Below are 16,593 nucleotides of genomic sequence, written 5' to 3' on the forward strand. Positions count from 1 at the left end.
ACTCAGATAAAATATAGTCTGTCTAAAAGTCTAGGCTGGGTATAAACTAACACCAGGTTTTATAAAGCTCAATATTTTTTAGATAAATAAAATGGATGAAAATATATATATATATATATATATATATATATATATATATATATATATATATATATATATATATATATATATACATATATATACACTCTCAACATTTAAACATTTAGGGGCAAATTTATCAAAATGTGAGTTTATAGCTTAATAAATAAAAACTCATCTACGTTCTATTCATTCCTATGGGAGTTTTAGAATTGTATGTATCAATGGATGAAAGTTAGAATTAGGGATGCACCGAATCCACTTTTTTGGATTCGGCCAAACCCCGAACCCTTTGTGAAAGATTCGGCCGAACACCAAACTGAATCCGAACCCTAATTTCCATATGCAAATTAGTGGTGGGAAGGGGAAATTTTTTTTTACTTCATTGTTTTGTTACAAAAAGTCACGTGATTTCCCTCCCCACCCCTAATTTACATATGCTAATTAGGATTCAGTTCAGCCAGGCAGAAGGATTCGGCCAAATCCGAAGAATCCTGGATTCGGTGCATCCCTAGTTAGAATTCACCATTAATTAATGAATAGAACGTCCGAGTTTTTATTTATTAAAGGGGTTGTTCACCTTTCAATTAACTCTTAGTATGATGTGGAGATTGATATTCTAAGAGAATCTGCAATTTGTTTTAATTTTTTTTAAGGTTTTTGAGTTATTTAGCTTTCTATTCAGCAGCTCTCCAGTTTGCAATTACATCAATATGGTTACTTAGATCCAGATTACCCTAGCAATTGATTTGAATAAGAGACTGGAATATGAATAAGAGAGGGCCTGAATAGAAATAAGTAATAAAAAGTAGCAATAACAATTATTTTGTAGCCTTACAGAGCATTTGTTTTAAGATGGGGTCAGTGACCCCCACCTGAAAGCTGGAAAGAGTTTTAAGAAGAATGCAAATAATTTAAAAACTATAAAAAAATAAATAATGACAACCAATTTAAACGATGCATAGAATTGGCCATTCTATAAAATACTAAAAGTTAATTTAAAGGTGAACCACCCCTTTAAGCTCTAAACTCACATTTTGATATATCTTCCCCTTAAATTCCTAGTGTGCCACTGCTCTGCTCTGCACAATATTTAAATCAGGTCACCACTTCCATCAATGAAGAACAGAGGAGATCATGAGGGGTTAAATGGCAGCATGTAAATTAATGCAGTCTGCAGCATGCATCTAAATTATTTTTGCATTCATGCAACATGTGGATTGTAAACAGTTGAGCTAGTCACCCTATATTATGTACACAATTGCCCAGTATATGGGGGATTGTTGAACTACAGAAAGCCGCACATTAGGCATATTTTATAGGTCTCCCTCAAGAGATCAGATATAGCTGGAGAATGTGGTGCATTGTGCCTTATAATTTCCAAATAAAATGTAAATATTAAAAAATAACTAAATGTCTGTAGCCTAAAACTTGCAAGGAATATTCTGAGTATCCAAAAATGCAAGGTAGATCCAATTCACTGGCAGTGTTTAACGCTTGTCTGCACTTGGCAAGCTTAATAGGACAGCTTTCCAATTAAAATAGGGACAAATGCACAATCAAGTAAAATTATGCGGAGTGTCCATGGATTAAAATCACTATAACCTGGCCAACAGTTCCTGACACAAAGCATTTGTATTTGCCACAAATGTCTTTATTTGCTTTGACATTTGTATCAGATGCCTGGCGTTATTAACAGCTTATGGAAAGGACAGATTCCAAATTATTGCTTTTTAAATTGCTCTTTGTTATTTTGGAACCAACCTAAAATTGTATCAAAGGCGCATTCATCCTTCATTGCTAAAATGAAACACTGCCTAGATCCACTATTTTGATTGACAGGATAAATCTACTGAGGCATGGATGTCTGAATGTGGGTGCACAACTTAATTCTTCTTTTTAGCATTTTTTTATGGGGGTACAAACTTTGCTAGACCATCATTATTGTATGTGCTACATGCCACAAACTGTGGGACTGGCTCCCCTTGGGAAACTCTTAACAGTGTCCAAGTGGTTAAGCCTAAATGCTAGTTAAAGTAAGATTTGGGGAGAATACCATTTTTGCTCTCCTAGATGCACATACACAGGTCTAGCTTGATGGTCATTTAGAGGGGCTTGTTGGTGCGAAATAAATTTGCTATCCCAGATAGTCTTGAAATGGTGGCTCGGTGACTGATATTTTTCTATATCTCTAAACTTGTCAGAAGCTAAGTGAGGGCCCTGATCAAAGGCCAGACTTTAAATTGGGGCTTGAAAAGAAGAAAATGCCTTAAAATAACATTCAAGGCTATTAATACATGTGTGGTATATTGAATAACAATTGCAAACTACACTATTACATGTATGTCCTTACATCATATATCATCAATTGTATTTCTTCTCCAATGTGCCAAATAGAATTATACAACTTTTTTCACTTTTACTTAATTCTTTTTCCCAGTGATCAGGAGGAATCCCCCTTTTTTCATGTCCCTGGTGATATTTCACATCAGAGCTTTGACACAGACAAGGTAAAAGTAGCAAAAGGCAGAAGCAACATTGGATTATGTTTTACTAGAAGGAAAAGCTAAATACAGGAAGAAACAAAGCATAGATAAAGGTATTTATAAAGAATGTTGATGGTAATAATTGACATCACTTTGTAAATAATATTTGATTCGGTGTGCCTTTGTGCTTGTGGAGATACCCTTTTGGCAAATTCCGGCTTAGGTATCGTATCGTTGCCCAATTTAATTTAGATTTTTTTTTAAGAATCAAGCAATAGCTGGTACTTTCTAATAAATGAGATTCATTCTTTATGGCAAAACAAATACAGGTATGGGATCCATTATAGGGAAACCTGTTATCCACAAAGCTCTGAATTACGGAAAGGCCATCTCCCATAAACTCCTTTTTAACCAAATTTTCAAAACTAATTTCTCTTTTCTCTGTGATAATAAAACAGTAACGTGTACTTGATCCAAACTAAGATATAATTAATCCTTATTGGAAGCAAAACCAGCCCATTGGGTTTATTTAATGTTTAAATTAATTTCTAGTAGACTTAAGGTAGACTTAAGGTATGAAGATCCAAATTACAGAAAGATCTATTATCCGGAAAACTCCATGTCCCGAACATTCTGGATAACAAGTCCCAAACATTCTGGATAACAGGTCCCATACCTGTACTAGGAATGTCAATTATTTGCTGGTTTAAATTCCTTTCTTTCATGTTATTCTCTTTGTGTTATTGTCAACCTAAAATCACCAGATACACAAATTTTCTTTCTAATGTGGCCTTACACTCATTCCCATTGGACCGCATGGAACTAGTTTGCAGGTATCCATTGACTATGTCAGGGAATCAAGCTCTTCTATAACCATTGCCATCCTAAAATAAAAAGGTTAAACACATAAACACATTTTTGTATCAGCACCTGGATGGGGAACCAGAAGATCATAATCAGATGGAGTCCTGGTAAGAGAAGAACCATGTGGGTGGTTTTCTCTCGCTGAAGTTCGTGCTGGAGGAAAATGGATGGGTACAGTACTGGTGGCAATGACATCACCTAGACATTACAATGAGACAAGATGGATGGATGCACATAGATCTAAGTCACTGCTCTACAGTATCATTTGCAGCCACCTTAACGTAAGAATTGTCATTACATTAAAAATGTAGAAAATGTGTCTACCTTGATCTGGTGGTTTCAGTTTTTTTATTTCAGATATGCCATTGTGTGTCCCATTTGACAAACACTGTCCATTTTCACACAGTCTAGAAAACACAGGGGAAAATAAAATCAGTGATATGGTTCAGTATCAGTTGTATTATTCATTTTAACAGAGCTCAAGATTAAACTGGTTTCTTGTGTTATAAAACAGAAAAATCCAACACAGCTTATTTCAGTCTATTTGGGTCAAACCTCCCAAACCTTCAAGTTGGGCTTTCAAGGAGTGTCCAACGAAGCAAATGGCTTATATGTAATGAAGGTGGGAAACTGATACCACAAGCACAGAGTGTGTGTTTTAATTAAAGGCACCTTAAGCAGCATTTCTCTATGCTTATGGTATCTGTTTCCCACCTTCATTACAATATGGAATTCTGCTTTGGATTGGAGCAAGGGATACAATATTGAAGAACTGCATAAAAAGGGCTTACACCAGTTTTTACTTTGATTGGCTTATATTCTAGTCAAGGCTCTCGGCCCTAAGTGGGGTAGATACCACACGTTGGGAACCACTGGTCTAGGATCCAAGATATGCAGTTCAGTTTGTATACCCTGATCTGTTCAACACAACAGTGTTTATCTAAAAATAAAAGTTGATCTCAAAGAAGATCTCCATCCAAAAACTCTATTTTTCATAATAATGAAGGAAATACATTAATTAATATATTTCAATGGTTTCAAAGTTGTTTTTAAATGTAATTGTAATTGAAAGTAGTTTTTATTTACACCTTTCTCTTTTCTTCTGACTCCTGAAAAATTTAAGCAAAGTTTAGTCCTCTTTTAGCTGACCTCTGCTACATTTCTTATGAAGTCAAAATAGAACGAACAGTGCAGTGACTATAGAAAGTCAGGAAAATATTTCTTCAATTACCTCTATAAATAACTTTAAAACCAAAACCACTAAACATTTCAATCTACTGTATATAGGAGTTACATTTTCCTTTATAATAAAACCAGTTGGATATTCCCTTTAAGGTGAACTACCATTTTAAAGTTGGCCTTTGAAACAAAGTATGCCCTTTGTCCTTTATCTCATCAACAATAGTCATGGTATCTTACCTAGGAAAATGCTTAATACTATGGCAGTGAAGAGGCAGCCGTGAGGACACAGGGTGTGATGAAGGGATTTTATATTCACAGTCATCTTCCTCTGCAGAATTTCTCACTTTGTCAGATACAGAATTCACTAACACAGGACATCTGGAAAAAAATAAAATAAATTAGTACAAAGCTGAATGTAATTGAATTATTTCCAGCAACCTCTGAAATATTTGTTCAGTAACTTATGATACCATATTGTGTAAAGGGTTAGAAGTCCAACACAACAATGTCTCTTTTTGCTTGACTTTCTACAGAAACAGCATTAGGGAACTTAAAATTCAACCGTCTGTCAATGTCTACTTATATTCCTGGTTTCTCTGGTACAGTCAGTCTCTTTTATTACCCAAGGCAATGGAATTTAGAAAGGCACCCCCGATAACTGTGCACAAGCATCACAGTCTGGGAGAAATAAAAAGCGAGCAAAGCCACAGGAACCAATATGGTAAATGAGAGCGAAAAACAGGGAGAAGAGCTGTGCACTTTTGAATCACTTTTGCAAACGTAAAATTGACTTTATTAAAGCTGGCCATTGACACAAAAATGAAGTCGTACAAATGTTCGTTTTGTGCAATTTTTGGACTGTGTGTGGCTCATCCAGTCATTTTTCGTGCCATGGCGGTCGTTTAGTCTTTCTGATTTTGGTTTGACAATTTCTGTTGGCTAATATCATAATATGTACATGCATTGCCTATCTGACTATATCAATGGGTGACTGTCGCTACTATTTGTCAGAAATATTTTTTTTGTACAATTGCAGTCTGTCTGATTTGTTATTTTTACTACTTTATTTAATCTGAATGGTTGCAACGAATGATCGTCAGTTGGACATAAGGATATATCTGCTCGTCTATGGCCAGCTTAAGTCTCCCCACCATAAAAAGGAGAAACACACCATATGTTGTAGCTGATAAACTAAAGAGAAACAACGGTACTTCTGTTATCTGCAGAACTGTTACATTGATTGATTTAGTTTATGGACATTAAGTCCATTGGTTTAACAAGTTTTTCAAAAAAAATTGAGTAGGGAGATATTAGGATCTATGGGAAAATGTAATCAAATTGTAAGAAGGTTTTTTCCAAAAGACAAAAAATGAGCATTTCACTACTTGATATCAGGACTGATTAGGAACATAAAGTGCAAAAGTACTCAGACCTTTGATCAGTTATATAATTATACATTCAAATGTTATTCTCTGTGAATTTTTTCAAAGAACCAATGTTCATTGTTCCAGGCAGCTTTGGTGCAGGTTGTTCGGTTAGACAGAGGGCACCATCATAATGCCACATATAAAAAATTGGAATGAGATAAATGGGACAGAGGGCGAATGGACCATTCACTTTTTTTGTCAAGCCACTATAGATTTAATCTGATCACATATACTGCCTTGCAAAAATATTCACCCCCCCTTGACTTTTTACCTAATTTGTTACATTCCAACCTGTAATTTAAATGTTTCTTAATCTTATGTTATGTGATGGATCTGCACAAAATAGTCTAAGTTGGTGAAGTGAAATGAGAAATATTTATATAAAAAAGAATTAAAAAAAAAAAAACTGGAAATTGGCATGCGCATATGTATTGCCATGAAGCCCCTAAAAAATCCTGCGGCAACCAATTACCTTCAAAAGTCACATAATTAGTGAAATGAAGTCCACCTGTGTGCAATCTAAGTGTCACATGATCTGTCCTTATAAATACACCTTTTTTGACATGGTGTCACAAAAATGGTACAGCAACAAACCTGCAAAGAGAGGGCCGCCCACCAAAACTCACAGCCCGGGCAAGGAGCATTACAGAGAGGCAGCACAGAGACCAAAGGTAACCCTGAAGGAGTTGCAGAGTTCCACAGCAGAGACTGGGGTATCTGTGCATAGGACCACAATAAGCCATACACTCCATAGAGCTGAGCTTTATGGAAGAGTGGCCAGAAAAAAAACATTACTTAAAGTTAAAAATAAGTTTTTGAGTTTGCCAAAAGGCATGTGGCGACTCCCCAAATGTATGGAGGATGGTGCTCTGGCCACCAAGGAAAATGCTATGTCTGGCGCAAACCTAACACATCCCATCACCCCAAGAACACCATCACCACAGTGAAACATGGTGGGGGCAGTATCATGCTGTGGGAATGTTTTTGAGCAGCAGGGACTGGGAAACTGGTCTGAGTTGAGGGAAAGATGGATAGTGCTAAATACAGGGATATTCTTGAGGAAAACCTGTGTCCGTCTGCCTGTGATTTGAGACTGGGACATAGGTTCACCTTCCAGCAGGACAATGACCCGAAGCATACTGCTAAAGCAACACTCAAATCGTTTAAGGGGAAGCATTTAAATGTGTTGGAATAGCCTAGTCAAAGTCCAGACCTCAATCCAATTGAGAATTTGTGGTCAGACTTGAAGATTGCTGTTCACAAGTGTAAACCATCCAACATGAAGGAGCTGGAGCAGTTTTGCATGGGCAAAAATCCCAGTGGCAAGATGTGGCAAGCTCATAGACTTATCCAAAGTTGTAGGCATGTTCTGTAAATGAAATGGTGCAAACTCTTAAACAATCCATTTTAATTTGAGGTTGTGAGGCAACAAAACATGAAAAATACATGAACAGGAGAACGGCACTCCGGTAAAAAACAGGTTTTTATTGCTGGGCACTGAAGAAATACATAGGCCTTACGCGTTTAGGGAACACCTTCCCTTAATCATAGGCTATGATTAAGGGAAGGTGTTCCCGAAACGCGTAAGGCCTATGTATTACTACAGTGCCCAGCAATAAAATCCTGTTTTTTACCGGAGTGCCGTTCTCCTGTTCGTGTATTTACTGTTGGCAGTGGGGACACTGCGGACTGAGCACCTGGCACCACAGGGAAGCAGCTAAGTGGTGGTGAGTTGAAGCGGTCCTAATTGGTGTTGTGGAGAAAACATGAAAAATGTTAAGGAGGTGAAGACTTTTGCAAGGCACTGTACATACAGTTAAAGTCATGTACCAGACAATTGTTTGACATACAGAATGATGAATCCTTAACATACAGACTACTACCTTTCAAATATTAATAAGATCTGTTATCAGCCAAGCATACAAATACATCATTTGGACTTTTTAGGACTGTGTTATCTGTAAAAATATTTGCCATACACAAACAGATATTATCGTGTGAATGAAGGGATATGAACAGAATATTCAAACATGTACAGTGACAGAAACATCCAATATACATGGCATGATAATATCTGTCAAAAATGCTTCATTAAAAAAATTTCATTAATGTTCCATATTTCATTATAGCTATGGATCAGCCATGCATAACATTGCCTTGTATAACAGGGGGCACAGAAGAAGCAATTATTTCAAAATACCTATATGAAAGGATTCCTGGATTGTGCTAAAAACCATTAAAGTCAATAAGATGCAGCCTGGTTTTGCAGCTAGATAAAATCTAGGTAGTACATTATGGCCAATGTAATGTCTGAGTGCAAATCTAATGACACCATGATAATGAAAAGCGAGATGACACATTTATACAACAGCCAAATACGTACTAATATCATTATCCTTTATTAATATAGCACTGACATTCTGCACAACTTTTAAATATATTATTGATATCAGTCCCTTCCCCCCCCCACATACATACATACATACATACATACATACATACATACATACATACATACACACAACTTAATTTCATTAGAAGGCTGGAATGCAGGAGAAACCCAGAGTATCCGACAGAGACTCACAGAAATGGAGAGTACATCCATCTAATTTGGGTTCTGGTTTATTCAGAGGGGGGGGGCAGAAAGAAGATAAATGAGGAAAGGCAAACCAATAAAAGTCAGTCTGGTGTCTAAATGGCAGTGATATTGAAAGCAAGAAATAATGTTTTCTTAGCACAGGGACTGAGACTACAATCTCCTGTCTGAAGAATGAAATATTACCTTTAACAAATACAGTATGTATGATTACAAAAGAAATTGTTTCACTGGAAGTACAAATTGGACACTAATGGAAGAAAAACGGCCATTCTATTTCTAGTCTTCCTTAACAGACACAAAAGAGGCCAAAGCAAATAGCAGCTTCTCCCACTGGATAGAATTCTGAAGGCTGAGAAGTGTGACACACAAGATATAGAGGAAAGGCTCACCTTATCATTGATTACTTAAACTGAGTGGGAGGAAAAAAAATAACACAAATCTAAAACCATTCCGTATGTGAGTAAAAATGTAGTGCCTAGCTACCTGCCTATACATACTGTACATGTTAATTAAAGCAATAACCACGTAAGCAAACAGATCAATTTATTAAGCAAAAAAAATTGACAGTTGAAATCCCGAAGAAAATCATGGATAAAATCTGAGTAAAACGGAGTAAAAAAAATAAAAAATACTAGTTATTCGGCATTTTAAGCCTTTTTTTTTTTTAAATTGTGGATACAACATTCCCCCAAAAAACAGAAAAAATTAAGCTTCATAAATATAGTCTGTGACACAGTAAATGAGATATAGAGGTATGGTAAGACAATGTCACCAGTTTTGGACTTTCCTGACCACAGGATCAGGATTGCGGTCAGTCTGTCCAGCAGAGTATTAATCACTGCCCCAAAACTGATAATTTAAGAAAGTCTGATAACTGCATAAGTGACTGGTCATTTCATATCAAGCAAAGGAATTCTAAACATTCATTACAATAACCCTGCCCATTGGGCTTTTTTTTCCCCAAAATGCCAGAGACCACACAGAAATGTCAAGCAACCAAGACCTAACAAACCAAACAAATGCTCAACAAATAAACAATTATTATGAAAGCTGTACATAAAATATGACATTACTGCAAGTGATTATTAGTACTGATTATTAGGTTTCATATCGAATAACACTATTTCTACACATGTCTAATGAAGATAAATGAACTGGGTTTCAGACTTGTTAGATGACAGTAATATGATGAAAAAAAAAAAAAGCAATTAGTGAAATAGGAGGAAAAACTAAAAGGAACAAAATGATTGCTATTTATTGTCAATATTAACCTTAACATTTGTTATACGAGTCATGAGAATTAGTTTTGATAAATTAGATACAATTAGTCCTGACATTTCAATTGCTGCAACTTAACAAATTGCACTGGCTAAATGGATATCAAGAAAACACATCGAGTATACAGTTATTATTCCAATAGATTTTTTTTTAAATTCCAAATAGACTGTTTAATGGCTTTAAAAGGCCCTGAAAAAAAGAAAAGAAAAAGCTACATTCGAAACTATACCCCTAAACATTGTAGGTCTTTAGGATATATTGCATAAAACAGCCTATATGAAAAACATACGTCTTCATCTAAATATACCCTTTGCATTAAAAAATATACTTTTTGATAGTGTGTGCCATTGGATAATTCTAAATAACAGAAAAATTGCAATTTTAAGCACCAAGGGCAAATGTGGTAAGGATTTAATTGCAAGCGTCATTGTGATACTCGCATCAAAAAGAACTCCAATAAAATGAATATTTTGAGGTTAATGCAGCTTTAGTGATTTTCAATAGTCTTTCGTTTAACTTCCACTATAATTGCTCTGGGTTTAAAATAAGTATTTACTAGACTATGGAATCGTGTTTACTTGTTTTATTAGCTCATGGTCCCTTTATTATAGCAGAAATCTTGATTTATGCAGTATTTGAGATGTAAATCTTCAGCATATATCTTTCTATAATACACAAAAGCCATGAATATCTTGTAAATGATATCCTTATAAACAGTGTCTAGTGATGTCATCAGTTATAAACGGTGAGTAGTGATGTTATTTTTGTCACATGACTCATTAAAACTTTTTTGGAAAATATGAGGATATTAGAAGTAACCTCGGAGTTCCATGATCCGTATTAAAGCACTTGGCCTTTGGCCTCGTGTTTTTATATGGTCATGGCACTCCTTACTTATAATATCCTTATATTTTACAATAGGGGGTACTTTATTCACTATATAAGTTGTACCTGTGCTAAAGCAACATATCAGAACTTTATACTGTTGATTTAAACATTCTGTAAACCCATTTAAGTCTGACCCATGATATTTAAGTCCATGGCGGAACTAGGGGATAAGCAGAAGACGACCTATGTGCCTATGGCACAATGGTTTGGTAACACTAGGCAAGTACCTCTCCTGTCCATCAACCCTCTTCCAGCCTTTCTCTATGTCTAAGCTGCAGGCTGCTGAATAAGAACAATCAACACTGTGTGGTTGGTGGTGGCAAACAGGAATTTGCTTTGGATTTCTTTAATGATCGGCCCAGCACAGATTTAGCCATTAGGACAGCTGTTTCATTGCAATCAACAAATGATACCCTGTTGCACGACTTGGTCTTATGGTGGACAAGAGCAGCAGATTAGGGGGGTTCCACTGAAAGACCATGCTTTTTTGCTATGTTGTAACAGACAAACTCTTTGCATATAGGCACACTGGTGCCTTAAAAATCTAAATTTATGTCCTAATAAATTAGTCCTATAAAAATTCAGCTTGCAAGTCTAGACTGGTTAATGTTATATTATATTCACTCTGTGCATGTGGAAACTAAGATGTGCCTGTAATCCACTAAACTGCTATCTAAACCATGTACTGTGCTAACACACAGAACAATTCTATTCTTGGCAACACCCACAGCACTTCCACTTATAAAGCTCTGGATTTTAAAGGTACATTTGCATAAATTAATTTTATTCGGTGCCATGGGGCACACATAGTTGTATCAGGGCTGACTGTGATTGCATTCAGTGCCAACTTGCAGGTATAAACATTTGCTAGACTAACTAGAAAACAAAATAAAGACAGAAAATATCAGCTGTATGTATGCTGAAATCCATTTTATTACAAGCTTGCATAATAAATTGAAAATACAGCTGTTGGTGGCAGATAAATTCTGTTTCATTGGAGCTACCTAATTAACTGCATGACTGTTTCTCCTTGTTTTCCCTTCGATTAAAATGCTGGAAAAAGGCTTGCAACAACCTAAACAGCAGAACCAGAAAAATAATATTAACTGGGAGAATAATAGTTCACTGGGGAACTCTGCTAAACACCCAATACATGCTCATTCAAGGATGCAAACAATTACTCAGAGCACTACATACATATTATAAAAACCTTTACTAATAACTTTTTACAATAAACTAATGCAATCTCATGTGTTACAATTACAGATTTTGCAGAATTTTGAGAGTAAACAAACATTCACACAATACTAGTTTGCTGAATTTAAACCTTCAAATTCAATACCTAATATTTGTCACTCCCTCCCCCCCCAACTATACAGGTTTATTTTAAATGGGTATAATTTTAAGACTTAGAATTTATAATTATTTTACAATTAACAAAATAAATAAATCTGGATAAAATGCATAACTACTGTATCTAGAGTACAATGGTTTAAAGAGAAAATTGTCTCTGCAAAATGTATGTCACTCTGTTAAGCCTCCTGTAGAGGGAGCAAAAGCACACGTGAACATGTATTAAAAAAAAGTCAGCAAGGGAATATATTTTCTACTTACTATGAACATTTTATAGGGGTTGTAAAGCCAAATGAAACAAACGTATTGCTAAACAACTTTGCAGTGTATATCTTTTTTGGGAATTATGATTAAATGTGATTTATAACTTTAATTTCTATTAAAAGAAGTGTGCCAGGCATTGTTGGAAAAGGAGTCTTGGGTATAAATCCCCTTAATATAGGTATCCTTTTACAGGCTTAAGAATTCCCCATCTCTTTATTATAAAATTAAACAAATTGCAGTCATACAAATGCAGAAGATTGGTTAAAAAAAATGGATCACATTTAGGGGGTTATTTATGAAAGGTTAAGTTGATTTTTTTTATCCAAAAAATGTAAGTTTTCGAAGATAGTTTCCACAAAAAAACTTGAATTTTTGAGTTAAAAAAAAATGCTTTTTTCTGTTTGTTTTTTTTTAAAACTCACATTTTTGGAGATTTATTATACCCCGACCCTGGTTGAATCTGAAGATACTCCAGCTAAAACCTGTCAAGGTCATGTAGGAGTCAATGGCAGAGGTCCATTGAACCATTTGAAGATGTTTGTAGCCTTCATTATGTTTGTATTTTTTCGGTGGTTTTTGCTTGAAACTAGGGATGCACTGAATCCAGGATTCGGTTCAGGATTTGGTTCAGGATTCGGACAGGATTGGGCCTTTTTAAGCAGAATTCGGCCAAATCCTTCTGCCCGGCTGAACCGAATCAGGATTTGCATATGCTAATTAGGGGCGGGGAGGGAAATCGCGTGACTTATTGTGACAAACAAGGAAGTAAAAATTTTTTCCCCTTCCGACCCCTGATTTTTATATGCAAATTAGGATTCGTTCGGTATTCAGCCAAATATTTCGCAAAGGATTTGAGGGTTCGGCCGATTCCTAAATAGTGGATTTGGTGCATCCCTACTTGAAAACTCTATTAATTCCAGTGATTCTAGTTTCTTTTTGCAGAAAACTCAATTAATTTTTCTGGTTCTTCGGAAAACATTTGAGTAGTGAGTTCATTCGAGGTATAAAAAACCTCACAAAATCAACTTTTGATAAATAACCCCCTTAATATTAATTATGTATTGACGGAGTTATACATGGCATCTTTTTTTTTTTACTACACTAAGGATTCCTAAACTGTGTGGCACAAATCACTGCACAACGGGTTTAAATGCAAGATCTGTTAAGATTTGCTGCTATTGGTTCAAGTAATTGTGGTGTATTTATTGTACCCAGAACTCCATTGGATTACATATATTGAAGCAAAGGATTAATATGAGAGGGCCCCCATAAAACTTCATGCCTGCGATCTTACAATGAGGTCCCAACAGTGCCATTTTTACTGTTGGTCTAGCATAACCAGGACAGGTCCTTCAAGTACTGAATCATGATTCTTAGCTAAATTAATTTATTGATCAATTTATGAATGCATGTGTGTATATATACACACAAACACATATACATATATATATACATATATATATATATATATATATATATATATATATATATTTTATATATATATATAATGTTAATTATGGCTTTTTAAGTAGACTACGCTATGCATTTATGGCACAGAACGCTGCACTGATTTTATTACATTTTTAATAAATGTTTTTATAGCTACCACTAGAGGGAACTCCATTCACCTTTTCGTTTACAGACTTTCTGCTAATAATAGGAAATAGAAACCCTTATGCTGTTGACTGCACTTAATTTTATCTTGTCCCAGGAGGACTATTTGAATATTAGAACACATTTTTATCTTTCACGTTATTCAATTGATAACTAGGATTAGATTTATTATGGAGTTGGTTATAGTAACTCTTCTCCTTATAGTTACAAGAGTTATACCGACTGTTTAGTTATTACTTTGTGTATATGTTAGGAAGAAAGTGCTTTAGGGAAGGGAATTTCGACGCAGCCATATGTATAAATATATTTAGCCCTGCATATGGAAAATTTACAAGATTTCCCCCATTTCTGAACAGGTATAACCTTACTGATTTAAATAGGACACTTGTAATTTTGTGGATGGCCGATTGGATTAGTTGGTGGAGAGGTGAGAGCTCTACAAAGCCTAAAAGCAATGTATCCATCTTAAAAGATGCCAGCAGGAAAACCATTTCTATCTCCAACTATCTCATTGCTCTCCCACTCATGCCCTCTTATCCATTGTGAGAAGTTTTCAGAAATATATGCAGACCATCCTTTGTACTACTGCAGCATTTATTCTGTAAATGTATATTTCATTACATTTCCTGTTCCCTAGGCGCCAAGGCTAACATGTTGAAATTCTTTGACATATCATGTTGCTTTAAATAATAATGAGTATCAAAATAAAGCACATACATTAAATATAAATGGTTTTAAAAAGGTGTACAGGAGTTAACAATGCCTTTCACAGTATGCAGATTTCTATCTCTGCTGTGGCAGAAGTTACCATTCGGTAAATGGGAGAAAATAATAGCCGGAAAAAATAGCAATATGCAAAGCTAAAGATATATTTCAAACATTCTATGGCTTTCATTTACTAAACTTTAAGGAGAGCGAATAAAAGAAATGCATTTACAACCTGACAAATAACACATTTCAGAAACAAAAAAGGCAGTTCGCCTTTCAAACAGTGTAACACAAATGATAAATCGTTTATTCTAATGCTTTCTACTAATTTTTAGAAATTAATTGGTATAATTTTCCTCCCTCTTTTCTTAAGTTCTTAAGTGATTTTGTCAAATTTAATTGCTACAAGTTAGGTACTACTTTAAAGAAGACTTTAGTAAGCTTAGGGAGCATGCTCAGCAGGGACGGAATGAACTAATGTATCAAGGTCTAACAGTTTAGAAAGTAAGAGATTCTGTTTATTAAACTGTACAAAGAAAATACAGGAGGAAGAAAACAAAGCAAATGAATGTTTTAGAACACCACTAAAAAAAATCTATTTGAAAGCAAGTTATTTATATGATATGTTTTGTGAAGGTGAACTGCCCATGTAAAGGATAAGGAATTGAAATGTACAAATCAGACTAAAATTGACGTGTGAAGTATTGTATGTATTGAAGTGTCTTTATATCTCCAGTACATAACCCAAATTATGCCTCAAAATCTCCAAGGTTCCTTCCTCTGTTCATGCCTCAATCTGTCACAGAAAGACAGATGGGTCCTTCCTCCCAAAAATAGAAGTCTTTCACAAGTCAAGCTTCCATTTGTCTGACATTTCATGTATTTCTGCTAAAATGTATTGGCAAAAGTGATGAGGCAAATGGAATCTTGTTTATTGTTGGTTTACAGTCAACACTTCTTGGGAAGAAGTACGGTAAGTAAATTTTCACCCACCTGAAAAAATGATGCCACAATTTGTATAAATTTTTCTACTGACTGATTAAAATGAGGTCTGAGTTTTCTTATTATTTATTCAGGTCCCATATATCACTAATTTCACTGTGAAGTAAAATTTATTTGATGAGTGTTGTTCATCACTAGTGATGGGCAAATTTATTCGGCAGGTGTGAATTTGCGGCAAATGGAAAAGAAACTATTTCCCTGTAATATTTTATATTTTATAAAACCTTCAGAACTGTACAATTCCATTCACTATTTTATTCAGCTGGCAAGTCACCTTGAAATAACTGCAGTATAAATGAATGCATACTGAGCTTTGTCAATGTAAATATTCTCAGTTTTAACCAAATGCACTTATTATGCCCATATTTAGGCTTCCATATTTATACCCAGTTAAGGCTCCTATAGGAGTGAGCATTAGTCAAGATCATTTTATTTTATATTTGTATGCTTATCAAAACAAAATATAACAATATATAGGAAAGCTACTGTCAGCAAATCCACCTTCTTCTGCATTCTTAAGCTTTACATTACATTTAATGCATTGTGCCCGTTAACTTTATGTTTTAATTGCATAAATATAACTGTAAGCATTGCAGCTTCAAGCAGCTACAGTATATACTCCAGTGTATACACTCCAATACATTTTTCTTTGAAATGAGAGTTGGAATGAAAACAAAGTACCCATGCTTCAACAATTTTTTGTGTTGGTTATTCAGAATTTGAGTAGACTAGCAATCAACTTCCCCCTTTTTAAAAAAAAAAAAAAAATATTATTTGGTGGAGGGACCTGTCCTCCACTGCTTTGCTGCTTTGTTGGGAAACGATGCACTTCTGGCAGGGTTCATTCATA

At 35.1% G+C, this 16,593-nt stretch overlaps 1 protein-coding gene across 1 annotated transcript in view; it reads right to left on the minus strand.

Moving 5' to 3' along the window:
* The window catches only part of cblb.L (Cbl proto-oncogene B, E3 ubiquitin protein ligase L homeolog), a gene marked incomplete at its 5' end in the record, with an annotated part of 88,541 nt that overhangs the window by 7,146 nt on the left and 64,802 nt on the right, over positions 1-16,593 (minus strand). The window contains 3 exon segments of the mRNA NM_001091959.1: positions 3,495-3,626; positions 3,753-3,835; positions 4,848-4,988. Coding sequence (NP_001085428.1) covers positions 3,495-3,626; positions 3,753-3,835; positions 4,848-4,988 — 356 coding nt within the window.

Source organism: Xenopus laevis, chromosome 2L (genome assembly GCF_017654675.1).
Source record: "Xenopus laevis strain J_2021 chromosome 2L, Xenopus_laevis_v10.1, whole genome shotgun sequence".
Taxonomy (NCBI): domain Eukaryota; kingdom Metazoa; phylum Chordata; class Amphibia; order Anura; family Pipidae; genus Xenopus; species Xenopus laevis.